Below are 13,831 nucleotides of genomic sequence, written 5' to 3' on the forward strand. Positions count from 1 at the left end.
ATTTTTAGGGTAATTGAGGGCAATTTTCTTTACATCTGAACTGCCTTCAGAAAACACAATTGTGCATTTAACAGCCTTTTACTTGGGGGTTGCACTTTAACAACACAGCCAAACTTTTACACCCATTTACTGTGACATCTTCACTCATTATGAACAACTCTACGGTGCCTCTAACTGACAGTCTTAAAGCCTTTACTACATGCAGATACAAGCATTACAGACAGTGGCAAAGTTGTTGGGCCTGAGCTGCGTTGCAGTTTTTGTAACATTCCTAATGCAGACTTTTAGTGTTAACACATTTTGAAGAGTCTATACATCGATTGCTGTCGTTTCTGCAAAGAGCGCAACATGAAAAATCCAGCATCGTCAGTACCTTTAGGCTTGTACAATGTATAATGGCTACATGCAGCCATATAATTTAAAGCTACTTTTCTAACCAACTGTTAATAGCCTCTGGCAGACTAGCAAACTTCAGCCATCTTTTGCAAAAAAAAAGTTCATGTTGTGGACCTTGTGTGTACGACTCCACGTTTTGTTTTTGTTTTTTGTAATGGTAACATGTTTATCGTTAAAACTTCTGTTTCATCTTACACCACAAACAAGACAAAGCACACATCAGTAACTATACTGATGCACAAATGCAATGTTAATCTGGTGTAACATGCAATGACAGAATGCAATAATGCTTTGTGAGACAACATCCACTTAAGAATTAGGTGTGTAAATTAAGTAAAGAATACCATGAATGCAATTTTGAGCAAAACTGGTTTTGCTTCAGCTTTTTACAACAAATAAATACAACAAACTGTTGGGCACTATCACTTGTACTACAGAGTCAGCTAGCATTTGCAATTCAAGTAATTGCATATTATGAATGCAGAGTGGTGTGCTAATTTGAACTCTGGTCATGCTGACATAGATATTAGCATTGCGTAATCTACGAAGTAATAAGATGCAAAAGATGATCAAAATTGGTCAGTCGGCTGAAAGCTTAAAATCGGATTAAAAAAAAAAAAACCTCACAAGAGGAATCCCATTTCACTTCAGAAATCGGTTCTGAAATGTACAATTTGGTGGATAAGAATTCAATAAAATTAGAAGGGGAAACTTATTTTTCTGACTGGCCCAACTTTAATGCAGATGGCAAGATTGTGAAAATTTGCTTTACTTGCACAGCTCGATGTTACACCTAACACAAAGCATGCCTAACGTCTGCAATTAATGTATGGGACTAAGATAACTTGACTGTAAACCTCTGCTATATTTTTGCAATAGATTATGTGCTGGCTTGTGTTTTTGGACGTGGGGGCTCCTAAAACCAGCGATAAACCCCAGAACAGTGTAATGGAGGACTAAACAGCAACAGGGTCACCTAGACACAAATCAAGAGCCACCAAAACCAATCATGTCAAAACTGTGGTTGACTGTAAACCTTGTGTAAATCTCTCAACTGAACACAAAAGTGCAAATTGCTACCACTGTCTTGTCTGTGTCCTCAGTAGTGCTTCTCCTGCAGATAATCTTTCATCTTGTTAGGTAACGGCAGTTTCTGGATCAGGTCTATTCTAGTGTATTGTCTAATGACAAAGCGACAAAGATACTGCAGGGAGCGCACTTGCATAAACCGAGATACTGGGTTGGTTAGTCTGACAGGGTAGGTTGCAGACCCTGGCAAGCGAGACCTGGAATAACAAAAAGCTCCATTCTCTGAGTCTTTGATAGAGTGTTCAATTAAGTCAACAATGGACGTGTGCCCCTCCACATCAGGCTGCTCGTAGAAGCTGAAGCGTCCATTGGAGTGTTCGATGCGGGTATGGAGGGTTTTGCCTTGCGACCTGAAACTCAGGCTGAGCAGGTACCTGTCGTCTGAGCTGTCTCGGACCAGGAATGAACCATCAGCCAAGTTGACAAGCTTTTCCTCTGCTTCCCAGCGTGTGATGGGGCCCCAGTACCAACCCTGCCTTGCCAGCTTCTTCAGCTCCTCCGTCAGGCTAGTCACAACCATTGGTCCACTGCTCTGGACCGAGTCATATACCCGACTGACCCCAGGAGCTGAATTCGGGTCAAAGTTGAGGTGATGTCTTACTCTCTCAGCCACCTGGCTGTCTGAAGAGCTGAACCCCGAAAAAGTCCTTGGGATATGTCCATTACTTGCCATGGGTGGCAGGAGTGGAGAGAGCGGAGGTGGGACCTCGACTCTAGAGCTTTGGAGCATTACACCAGCAGAACCAATGAGAAGACTATTAACTGAGGTTTCCATGAAGAGATCCGGAGGCAATCCACTAACCAGTTCATGCTCATCTTGTCCCTGGTCTGTGTGGAGGGACCCATTATCTGCTTCATTCACCACCTCCATAGGAGATGAGCTGTCCAGGCAGAAAGAGTGGGACCCTTCTGGGTACATTCCCTCATCTAAAGGCATTGTGTACTGGATGTAGTCCTGGGGTGTCAACCCCAGCACCACAGGCACATCATTTTCATCAATATTTAGATGCAGCTCACCATTTTGTGGTTGCTGGAGATTCTTTAAAGATTCTGCTTGGTCCTGAAAGAGCCCTTCCATCTGAAAATCATGAAATTCTTTACGGACACCGTTTAAGCTGGGACTGGGTCTAGGTGAGTGAACCATGGCTTTAACTTTCACTTCCATCTTAATACAGGAATCATCAGAGTTAACTGATCGCAGAGGCCACGGGGAGGGGCTATAATGGTGACTTCGTAATGATGCAGATCTAAGGGGTCTCTGGGCCTTCACTTCATTGAAGCTGATAGGTACTGAAGACGATGAGAAGGTGTCCTCGTCATCCACAGAGCCTATAGCAGGGGAGCCTCCTTTGACTTTTGCTTTTTGCTTGGCAGACAGCCTCCTCTTTAGCGATCCCATCAGACTTTCACTCTTTGATCGGCCTTTACTCTGGCCCCCTTTGTCGTCTTCGCCACCAAGGTCACAGCCAGAGAGCTCTTTGGTGTAGCAGCCCCCAAAAAGTGACTCTTCCTTAGAAAACTCTGTAGTCACTGAGGGCTGCTGGAGCATGACAAAGTCACCCTCCTCTTTGCCCTTTATGCTTAGGGACTTGCGAATGGTCTTAAGGCTTATCTTCTTCATTCTGACAGGCCCTCCAAAGCGGCGGCATGGGATGGCTCTCCTGGTTTCCCGATGAAAGTACTATCCACAGTGTCCTCCCATCAGGCCACACAAAACAATTCATGCATACAGTGGAGCCATCAAACCCTGCATAAGCACAAAAAACACAAACAAAATTTTGATATTTTACATTTAGTCAAAAAAAAAAAAAAATGTGCACACTGCAGGGGAAAAAACAAGGGTTGCATGTATATACATCCATTAAAAAAAAAAAAGGTATAATACAACATTAGGTTTCAGCAATAATTTCTTGAAAATCTCTATTTTTTCTGACAATCAAACAATCATTTCAGCTTTAAACTCGATAGTCCATGCACGACACACTTATCTTAAATTCCAGGTTTGTTTTAATATGATTTATATCTCTACTGATCGCCTAGGAATCACTAACCCTTTTCATGCACTGCCCAGTTTTAGGGAAACAGAGTTAATTTAGTCATAAATCATAAACATTATATTTCATATGTAGACTATTTGTGACCCCTGGTGTCTATGAACCTCAGAAAACAAGTGCAATTTAATTCTCAGTCAGTGTTGCTGATACCATTTAGGTTTTAAGACTATGCATCCATTGCTTCATTGTTTACTATGGTCTGTATTCACACCTACATCATGTCACCAACCTCAAAAAAAATAATTACAAATAATAAGATAAATGCAAGCATTTGCAGTTTATTGTCACGTCCTGATTAAGTGCAATGATCTGTAGCACCAAACAATAGTAAAATGTGTCATGTCCAAATGCTCATTGACCTCACCATATAAATCTAATAATTTTATGAAACAAATGAAAATCTTTGCCTCGCTGTCTGTGAAAGACTATGACAGAAGGAGACTCAAGCTGAATCTGGAGACATGTGCCACTTGAATCGCCTAAAATAAAGCTGCTTGATAATCAAGACAGTTGCAGTCCGATTACTCACCATTATGTGCAAGAAAATGGTGACTCAGTTGGATGGGTCAAGTTCCACTTCCACCACCTTTCATTTGATGCTATGAAAAACAAAGACAGCTGAATCGAAAACTCCTACACTTGTCATTCATGGGCCATATTTAAACAAAGGGGGGGAAAAAAAATACACAACTCGCATCTGTAATACTACTTAGCACAAACGGCGTGTCACAATTAAACCAACCTTAGCAAGATTTGTCCTGACCTGGCAAGGCCTGCGCACACAACAGCATGCCTTTAGCTTAGCTCTGCAGGTTAGCATGCACCTTCAAAAACAAAAATGTTGAACCTTAGCCCTCTAAAATCGACCTAACTGCTCATCGTCACTGTTTAGGGAACAGGAAACGACACCAAGGTGACAGATTTAGCCAGCCAACCATTTTAACCGACGTTGTCTTGTCTTACATGCTAATGTGTACTCGCTACCAACCAGTTAGTTTGTTAGCATCCCTGCAATCAGAGTACACCTGAAATCTGTACAGGTATGTTTTAATGCGCACCTCTTGTTGCCTCTTACCTGCTTTTCTTACGAGGCAAAAACAACCCAGTGGTGTCTGCATCTGTCTTGTGCAGCACCTTCATGAAAGGGGTCGCTCCTTGGACGAGTGTTGGCTAACGTTAGCTCCCTGCCTCAGCTAATCAGCTAGCCTTGTTAGCGCTCAGTGTCGAAAACATTGGCGTTGCCTCCCTCTGCTCAGCCTCTGCGCCAAAAACAGGGAGCAAAGAGTGTATGCGGCCGGATTTAATGCGTCTCTAAACGTGCACGTTTCCATCGCCCACTAGAAGGACACAATATTGTGTCATCTTTCCGGCTGGCTTGGCTAACAGTTTCTTAGCTCACGGCCTCTTCCTTTCTTCCTTTGTTGCCTGTTGAATTGTGGGAGCTGATTCAGATGCAGCGAATCAAAGCAGCTCCAGCAAGTTTTACATCCCGAGAGCAGACAGACACAAGCCGGGCCTGACAAAGCGTGTTCACAGCTTAATTAAGAAAAAATAATAATAATCAGGACCTAATATTTAAAATCATTTTTCCCAGGCTGCAGGTTTGCTAACATCTTAAGTCGTTTCTTCAGCAAAAGAGAAAATTATATCTATATATATAAATAGGACAAAGCAAGCATGTGATTTGTGGCATATGTTGTATATATATATTTTTTTTTTACTGGTTATAGTCTATTAATTTTCAAAATTGTCCGAAATCATCGATATGTACTCCGTCTTTCATCCAAACTATCATGTCTTGATAGTCTTCTGTAGAGAAATGTGATGACTCATTCTTCAAATATATATATGCATCTTATTTTGTTTCTCTTTGTTTATGTTCTGTTCTTGCTGGTTGATGGTATTTATGGTATTTGTAATAAGATACAAATCGGGAGGTTTATAATATGTCCAAATTAAAAATGATTGAAACAAAGTATATTTCAATGTTTACATTATCAGAAAAACTATCAGGGCTCTCTTGTGATTTATTCCATACATTTATCAAGCGTATGCCATGAGCCTAAAGTAATAATAATGATTTCATTTTCCACAGCATGTAAGTGCAGAAATATCGCAGAATATTTCACTTTTCCTACTTAATGTCAGCTGCTCTCTGCCTTTGCGGAGGAAAGTCTGTCTAATTTGTATTCTAGAAACATCAAATTGGTTCCTGAAGTGTTTTCAAGTATTTGATACAGCAACTAAAACTTGAACTCTGAAATGATACATTGGTTGCCTAATTAGTGTCAGTATTGTTTTAAAGTAGATTGTGTTTACCACTGGCAGACTAATTTGGCCCATATACTGAACATTACATTGTTTTTTCCACACTGTCAAGTGTATGGCAGTCCTTCCCCAACCTGCTTAGGGCAGCTGCGTGCAGACAGTCTCTATGCAAAGACTCTAATTACCAGGCCCTATTAGGGTTGATCAGGCTGCCTCCACTTGATGTGTTGGCACAGGAGGGGAGGGCTGGTGCATGGGGGAAGAAGGAGGGGTGGCAGATCTTAGACATAGCACCAAGGACATTGTGAGGCAAGGATGCTGTGTTTCTACAAGCTAAATTAGACCTGACAAACAAACTTTAGTCTGGTTGATATTTGTTGCGAGACAGTAAAAACAAGTTGGTATTCAACTGTGGGTATAACTTATGTGTTTTGTTATGACAGGGTAAACAGATCAACCAGTTAATAATAACAGCCTGTTTAGATTTTACATAAATCAAATGTTTGCTTTGATAGGTTGATTAGAATTGAGTATCTGTATGATTTTGTCAAAAATAACATAGAACAACCCACAAGGGCCCTTAGAGCATCTCTCCGTGTGAGCTGATCAATACTTCCCAAAGAATTTGAATTTATTTATAAGCACAACACATAACACTGAATCTCAAGTCAAGATGCTACACATGAAGCAGGCTGAACAGTTTAATAAGATACCATTGCATGTGGGGGAATTCCTTGTATTTCATCTTAATTTCAAATGAATGCTGCATCAGCCATAAATTATTTGCGCAATATGTCTGTGCTTCAGTCAGTTTGACTCAGTCCTTTGACTTGACTCCTTTGCTGATGGGGGATTGTCAAGGGCCCCTCGGTGCCCACCTTCATATCCTCAACACTTGCAGTGGAGCGGAAGACGGGTACAGCAGGCATGTCAAACAGTGACAGGGCCAGTGGGACCACTTGGGTTATGTTTCTAGAGTGACTGGAATAACATAGGAAAGGTTAGCCTCAAAATGCAGTCTGAGCATTTATGATAAGCATGATGTCCCTGTCTGCCTCATTCCTTTGTCTCACCGTGACTTCAGCAGGTATCTTTTTTAGCATCAGTTAAAAAGATCTAGTGACCAATGGCTAAATCAGAGCATCATATCATTTTCCCCTTCTTTCGATGGGAGATATTCAAACCTGTTTAAAACGGTATAGAATTTTCTTGTCCTGTTCTTTGAGACTTTAAAAAATATAGCCCTTGATGTCTCATTATTAATTCTGGTAGTAATTCCTTGGACTTTGTTGCCATATGGGGAGCTGGATTTTGGACAATTACAACAATTATATTATTAATTAACTGATTTGACCTTGTTTTATGCAAGAAAACCACAAAGTAAACAAGCAGTCTCCAGCAGTTGTTGTGAAACATTTGGTGATATATGATTTATTTTAATTTAGCCTTCTCTTTTTTTATTTACATAAAATTAAAGTGCTATGCAGAAAAGGATTCTACATAAATTATCAAGGGAAAAGTGGAAATCAGAAAAGAGGGAGGAAAATGCATTTCTTATTTTATTCTTTGCACAAGGGTAGTTTGAGACATTCTTTCTCTTTGGGTGTACACATTAAAAATGTTATTTCAGACTTTCTGATATCCACAATAGGATGAGTCAGTGTTTTTATAAAGAAAAAAAATAAAATCATTAATATTTGCAATATTTTACAAAGTCAAATTACCAAAGTCATGTTTATACAGTCTCCATTCTCTTGTGTAATTGTGGTGCTAAAGTCCAGAGACTGACAAGCTTTGCTTTTAAATTTGGCTTCAAAGTATTCAAACTGGCATCGTTTCCACTCAGCGATCAGACTTACATTCACTATTAGCCTGAGGTGTTTTCTGGCATGTGAGTAGTTTAGATTGATGTTGAACAACTGACAGATTTTCTGTATGATTTTAATTATGTAAAATTCTTGAACTGCATATTAAAATTAAGGCAATTAAAGCTTTGGCAAAGTGGAAAACATTAAATTTAAGCCAATGCTCACAGAAATGTTAACAAGGATAAGGAATATATTTTTTGGGAATGAGGCAAAGAATCTGAAAAACTGTGTGAAAAAGCATATCTATTCCCCTTTGAAGAGATGTACAAGGCCAAATGACATAAACCTTGCCCCACGTTTTCATTTATTGTAAGTGACATTTTGCTTTGAGTCTGCCATTGATTGTAATAAATGATCCAAGACTGACAGTGTTTGTCATATAAAAATGATGTGATGTATTGTTTGATGCAGCCTCAACAGCTTTTGAGAACACCTACCCTGACCTGGGGCAATGTATTTTTCCTTCAGGTAGGGCCTACTCAGCTGTTTGGATGTCAGAGCTTTCACTCTTGCTGTACATCTGTAGAATGTAGAAAACATCCATAAAACTCATTCCTATACACTGCACGAGAGGCTGAGGAAACTGGTATAAATTTTTGAACCTCTCCTGGTCAATGGGGCCTTTGGCAGGTCCATCAATATGACTCTGGTTGCGAAGACAACCGCTGTTCCAACCAACATAACTTCATTTTAAATTCTGGGCAAGATGCAGAAAACAAATATATCGTACCAAACTGAAGAGATGTGTGTGAGTTATTTTCCATTTAGTTATAAAGTTGTCATTCAAAAACAGTGTGTCAGATCTTAATATCTGACTTACAGTGTAGTAAATTTTATGTGTAAAACTCAAGAACAACAATAGATTTATGTGATGTTGTCAGAGACTATGAAGAAAATTATCAACCTAAATTTGAATTAACATCAAACTTAAGTAGACTGTTGGTTAAATGTACCACATGGATTATGGAAAGATAAATAATAATTCTCCTTCAACTTCCTTAAACTCAATATAGCTGATGGTAGGGTGCACGGCCGAATTAATTCTAGTCTGAGATCCCTCTGGAATTTTCAAAAGCTGTGTGATCGAATTATTGTCAAATCGAATTTTCATTAGCTAAGTAGTTAATTATCACCTTGTTGGTTATGCACATCATATCTCAAGTGTGAGAGCTGATGCAATTAGTGCAACTCTTGCATAGAGATTGAAAACAATTTATATTTGGACTTGTGTTAGGAAGCAATGCACATCAACTTTGAGTTTTGACACCATCAGTGTTTGATAAGATTAGTCTAATGACAGGACAATGTGGCTGCTGTCTAAACTTAACTCAACATGCCACCAATTCAAAAGCATTCAATGATTTGAAGCATGACTTGAAACACTAATGATCTGGGCAAGAAAAATCACATTACAATGTTTGCATTCCATTTCAAAAGACCAATGATGTGGCACACCATATGAGTCAGGAATAAAAAGAGTGAACAGTGAATGTAAAGGTCAGCTGGAGATGTCATTTGATCAACTGCGTTAATGTGGGGCCCATGGCAAATGTTCTAAGTAGTACTGATTTAATTTCTCATATTTTATATCCACTATCATATACATCTATAATATCATGTGACTTTGCAATCATTGTTTGTAATCAGACTATATAAAGTTGTTTGTGTCTTGGGCGCAGGTTTTGGATCTTTAGCGTGACATTGTCGATTATCAGATCTCTATGAGAAATGTCGAACTTCTTATAAACACAAGTCATGAAAATATACATTTTCTCTCAGATGTTTGCATTGTGGTCGCAGCACCCTGTACATACATGACTTTTAGCAACGGATCAGTGACTCCTGGACGCAGCTGCTCCTCTTGAACGCACCCTGGCCCCCCACCGGAAGCGGAGTGACGCTGGCGCGGTTGTTGAAAACAAAACCGGGCAGACGTTGTTGACATGATACAGGCAGGCAAACACCTGCTGAACTAAAAAAAAAAAACTTCAGCAGCTGATGAAGATTTCCCCCCCTTTGTCTCCAAAGGGAAGCACAATATTCAGCGGATATGGACTTATCGGCCCTTATAAAGAAAATCGGTAGGTTCTCTCAGCAGCTGGAGACCAGAGTGATGACTTACGAACAAAATGTATTAGCTGCCTTCATGTTTGATAAATAATTGTAACTCTTCCTAAATGTACATTTTTAGCTGTCTCTATTTTTGCTGATTGTTTTTTTTTTATGTAAAACAGAGCCAAAGCTAACTGGTTTCGCTAACATTAGCTCAGGACCCAAACTTCCTTCTCCTGCCACTCAACGTTTAGCCAACTTGCTAGCTATAAACAAAACTTAGCTAATTCTGCTGTAGTGTCTCTTCACAACTTAACAGCCTGCTTCCCACAAACTTCAGGCCACTCTTTGGTGGAGATAAGAGTTCGAGCACTGAAGAGCATCATCTGCAAGCTGGACCATTCCCTGATTTCCGTGTCTGACATTGTCCAAGAAAAGATGCTGTTTGTGTATCTGCTCGAGTGGTTTAATTTCCCCGAGGTGCCAATGCAAGAAGAGGTCCTTGAGCTGCTCACAACTTTATCAAAGGTAAATAACTCAACGTGTTATAAGACCATAATCTTGAAAGGACAGTGTGTTTAGACAGGGGAACATCTGATCTGTTCTGTAGCTGACCCTATAAATGTGTAACAGAGGGACATAAACTGTGTGACTCTGTGTCTATATGAAAGCCTGTCAGACTTTGGTTAAAGGGAGATTTTTCTTTGCCTTTTTTAATGTATATCACAAGTTTCATGATCAACATTGTCTTGGATAGTATTCTGAGATGAACAGGCTGTCAGTCAACGGGTGATGTGCTCACATTTGTTAGTACCGAACCAGTACTCCCTTGCTGCTTAATTCTAGACTCACAACAAGCAAGATGTTGGAGAGTGGAGGAGGCCTGAGTGTAGCAAATTGCATTCATACAGTTGAGAAGCAATGAAAGCATAGATCACTTTTCCAATGTCATGGAAGGGCAGAATTGGTTCGAGTTTGGATGTGGTTTTTAAATAACATTATACTGAATATAATTTTTTTCTATTTCATGACTATTTGCTTTGTAATTTTAACTTCAAAGCATCCTAGTGCAGCCCAGATGCTGAGAGACGTTGGAGCAGTGGATTTTCTCACCCAACTGTCTCCTAATGTGGAGCCCAGACTGCAAGCTGTCATCAGTGGAACCCTGGACCAGCTGTTCCAACTACCTGAGCTACTCCCCTGTAAAACAATTGTTTACTCACGCGGACCACTTGACACAGCTCCAACAGGTGTTACAATTTAAGCCAAAAACTTGTTGGTGTTAAGAGCCTGTGCATCTGCAAATGACAAAGGTTTTATAATGTAATGTTTTAAAGACGTGGGAGAGGATAGTGTAGATTGCAATTTTACTTTACAGACGTGTTTGATCAAATAATAATAACGGTTTATAAGATGTGATTTTAACAAACCAGGTCTCACTGTTTTAGCCCCCACAATTGCTCCACCTGAAGAGGATTTTCCTAAAATGGGATATTTCCACAAGAGTTTGCCACCCCATACAGATATACCGGCTTGCAAGATAGCAGGTACTCCAATTTTGAAATAAAATCCTTTTGCCCATTTTCATCTTGAGTTTATAAACTGATTTCTTTAATTGCAAAACATCATGTTCTGTTTGTTTCACAGTGCATGAATCTGTGAAATGCCTGAAGTTTTCTGTGTTCCCATGGCTGACTTTGACAAACACAGACAGACACATTCTGTCATCAAATGAAAGGTTAGAGACAGTAGTGTCTATGGCTAATAAAATAATAAATGCTTAAATAAAATGTAGTGTAAAATCATGACTTCATTAACCAACTTCACAAGTGTTCATTCTTGTTAATTGACTGACTGTTAGATATACCATTTCTTTTGATACAGTTCTTTAAGGAGCAACAACCCTCACTTGGTACGGACCACATGTGATCTTCTGTGCGATGTCATCATGCAAGACTTTCCTCCTGAGATCTTCCTGCAGAGGCCAAATATAGTTAAGGTACATCATATGACCATATTCATGAACCCAAGGAACAAACCTAAAGCTCTACCAGAGAGACACAGTTGGTGTGTAGGACTATTTTGGTGTCAACTCTAAGGTTACACAGATTTCAGATTTATCACTGAGTTCTTAATTAGAAATGTCTCTACCTCCTTACTCTTGCATTGCATAGAATCAGGCAGATACAGCTGAGTAACTTCATTTAATGCTCACTTCAAACATTGCAACTGGGAAAAATCTGTTGTACGATCTCAGCGACTTTGACTGTGACGTGCTTGTTGGTACCAGATGGGCTGATTGGAGTATTTCCGAAACTGCTGATCTCCTGAGATTTTCTCACACAACACCCCTTTGAGTTGATTTAGAATAGTGGGAAAACCTAAATGCATCAATTGAGCAGCAGTTTGGCAGACAGAAAGGAAAATGGCCAGATTGGTTTGAGTGGCCATAAAGGTTCCAATAATTCAAATAACAGCTCCTCACAACTGTGGTGAGCAAAAAGCAGCGAACCTTGAGCTTGATGAAGTACAACAGAAGAAGACCATGTCAGGTTTCCCTCCTGTCAGCCATGTACTGAAATCTGAGGCTTCAGTGGGAGCAGGCTTAGTGATGCAATCATATCAACGTGGACCAGAATCTCAAAGAAATGTTTCCAGTGTCTCTCTGGACATCAAAACATGGAGTGGACTTCAAGGAATTGAGGCTGTTTTAAAGCAAAAGGAAGCTCTATTCAGTGTTCGTATGGTGTTCCAAATGAAGAAGTTTTTAAAAATAATTTTTGTACCTTGCAACAGAACATTAGAATTGCTATCAGTGCTGCCATTTTAAATTTAAAGGCACTTTCAAAATGTGTACAGGTTATTTTTGTTAATTGAAATTCTAGAAGCTCTCGGTGCGCTGCCCATAAAAAGACAAATTTGCATTTTCTAAACTTAAAAATGCTGTTTTAAAATCATTCAACGTGGCTGTCCAAAGAGACAAATGAAAAATGGCCTGTGCATTTGCTCTAGGTTTGGCCTTCTACTATAACAACTGTCATTCAAAAGATTTTGCATTCTTTCTTTACTCACATCAATTAGAGGAAGTGTATTGTTTTGAGGGCGCAAAGGCTTCATAATGGATTTATGATGGTCACTCTAGCCGTTGCCAACCTAATATCCTGTCAAATAGTGGCCTTGAACAAAACATCAATTTATAATTCTGTGTCCCTGATCCTGTTGGGGATCAGGTTGCGGAGACCTCTGGAGACTTACTCTGCTTCAGCAGACACTAGATTGCTGTGAGGATAGCTTGGTCCTGATATACTTCTTCAATGGAATGAAAGTCCTTGGTGGAATCTTTTGATTTTTTTTTTTTTTTTTCCCGCTCCTACGGGTTTCTGGGATATCACATTCAGTAAAAAATTAGGTGTTTTGAACTGTCCTCAAAGAAGTCTAAATGGCTTTGGAGGAATGCCAGCTGTCCCATTTTGCAAATGGAGCATGTGAAGTTAATCCTGTAGCTAAACTCGTTCAAGTGATTTAATCTCCTACCATCTATGTAAAAATGGGTGTGACTTTTCTTTTGGTTGCTATAGAATGTCTTGGAAGAGACATCATCATGCCCCATGAGCCACTGTGAACATTACTAATTTGTTAATAAAGTGGTGCATTACATTTCATTGGTCTCACAGCTGTATTTGCATACTGTCACCCAGAAGTTTCATCGTCAAATACAAATCACGATGGGGAAGTGCTTGTCTTCTGGTGGCTTTTTTTGCCTCTCCTTTGAGTTACAAGAGCTATTAAGCTAAATTAAAAGACTTGGATTTAGAGACATGACATCATTAGCCACAGAGGGTAGAAAATCTCAATTTGGAACGAATTGCTCTTTCAATAATTCAATTACTCCTGCGCTTTTTATTTAGTCAACTTTATTACAACTTTTCTGTCACTGTCTGAGTTTGTTTTGTTTGTTTCAGCTTGGGCTCTGTTTTCTTTCTTTCTTCTTGTAAACTAGCCAATATGCTGACCCAATGTTGGCAATATCCTAACTGAATATTACGGGCTATTTTTGCCTTTACAAATCATTCCATTCCCATAATTCACAGTAATATAAAAACT

The 13,831-nt window shown here is 39.5% G+C and overlaps 2 protein-coding genes across 7 annotated transcripts in view; one reads left to right on the forward strand and one right to left on the reverse strand.

Annotated features, from left to right (window-relative positions):
* Nucleotides 1-1,010: 1,010 nt before the first annotated feature.
* socs6a (suppressor of cytokine signaling 6a) lies at nucleotides 1,011-4,954 on the reverse strand. Of its 3 annotated transcripts, XM_029529607.1 has the most exons (4): nucleotides 4,615-4,632; nucleotides 4,282-4,363; nucleotides 4,069-4,138; nucleotides 1,011-3,232 (listed from the first exon to the last, which is right to left on the reverse strand). In XM_029529607.1, exon 4 carries the CDS (start codon nucleotides 3,104-3,106, stop codon nucleotides 1,496-1,498), a length of 1,611 nt encoding a protein of 536 aa, XP_029385467.1. In that variant the 5' UTR covers nucleotides 3,107-3,232; nucleotides 4,069-4,138; nucleotides 4,282-4,363; nucleotides 4,615-4,632; the 3' UTR covers nucleotides 1,011-1,495. The 3 variants fall into 3 exon arrangements, with proteins under 3 accessions (XP_029385467.1, XP_029385466.1, XP_029385468.1); XM_029529606.1 differs by lacking the exon at nucleotides 4,282-4,363 and having other exon boundaries at nucleotides 4,615-4,954; XM_029529608.1 differs by lacking the exons at nucleotides 4,069-4,138; nucleotides 4,282-4,363 and having other exon boundaries at nucleotides 4,615-4,954.
* A 4,711-nt stretch (nucleotides 4,955-9,665) lies between these two features.
* Nucleotides 9,666-13,831, forward strand: part of rttn (rotatin) — a 29,606-nt gene continuing 25,440 nt past the window's right edge. For 3 of the 4 annotated variants that reach the window (XM_029529408.1, XM_029529410.1, XM_029529409.1), the window contains exons 1-6: nucleotides 9,666-9,756; nucleotides 10,068-10,255; nucleotides 10,788-10,977; nucleotides 11,176-11,274; nucleotides 11,375-11,465; nucleotides 11,612-11,726. In XM_029529408.1, the coding sequence (XP_029385268.1) occupies nucleotides 9,726-9,756; nucleotides 10,068-10,255; nucleotides 10,788-10,977; nucleotides 11,176-11,274; nucleotides 11,375-11,465; nucleotides 11,612-11,726 (714 nt within the window). In that variant the 5' untranslated portion in view covers nucleotides 9,666-9,725. The remainder of the gene's footprint in view (nucleotides 9,757-10,067; nucleotides 10,256-10,787; nucleotides 10,978-11,175; nucleotides 11,275-11,374; nucleotides 11,466-11,611; nucleotides 11,727-13,831) is intronic. The other variant, XM_029529411.1, reaches the window with a different exon arrangement.

Source organism: Echeneis naucrates, chromosome 20 (genome assembly GCF_900963305.1).
Source record: "Echeneis naucrates chromosome 20, fEcheNa1.1, whole genome shotgun sequence".
Classification (NCBI taxonomy): Eukaryota; Metazoa; Chordata; class Actinopteri; order Carangiformes; family Echeneidae; genus Echeneis; species Echeneis naucrates.

Coding starts and splice junctions, on each gene's coding strand:
- socs6a (XM_029529608.1), bottom strand. CDS start 3,106: ATGAAGAAGATAAGCCTTAAGACCATTCGCAAGTCCCTAAGCATAAAG.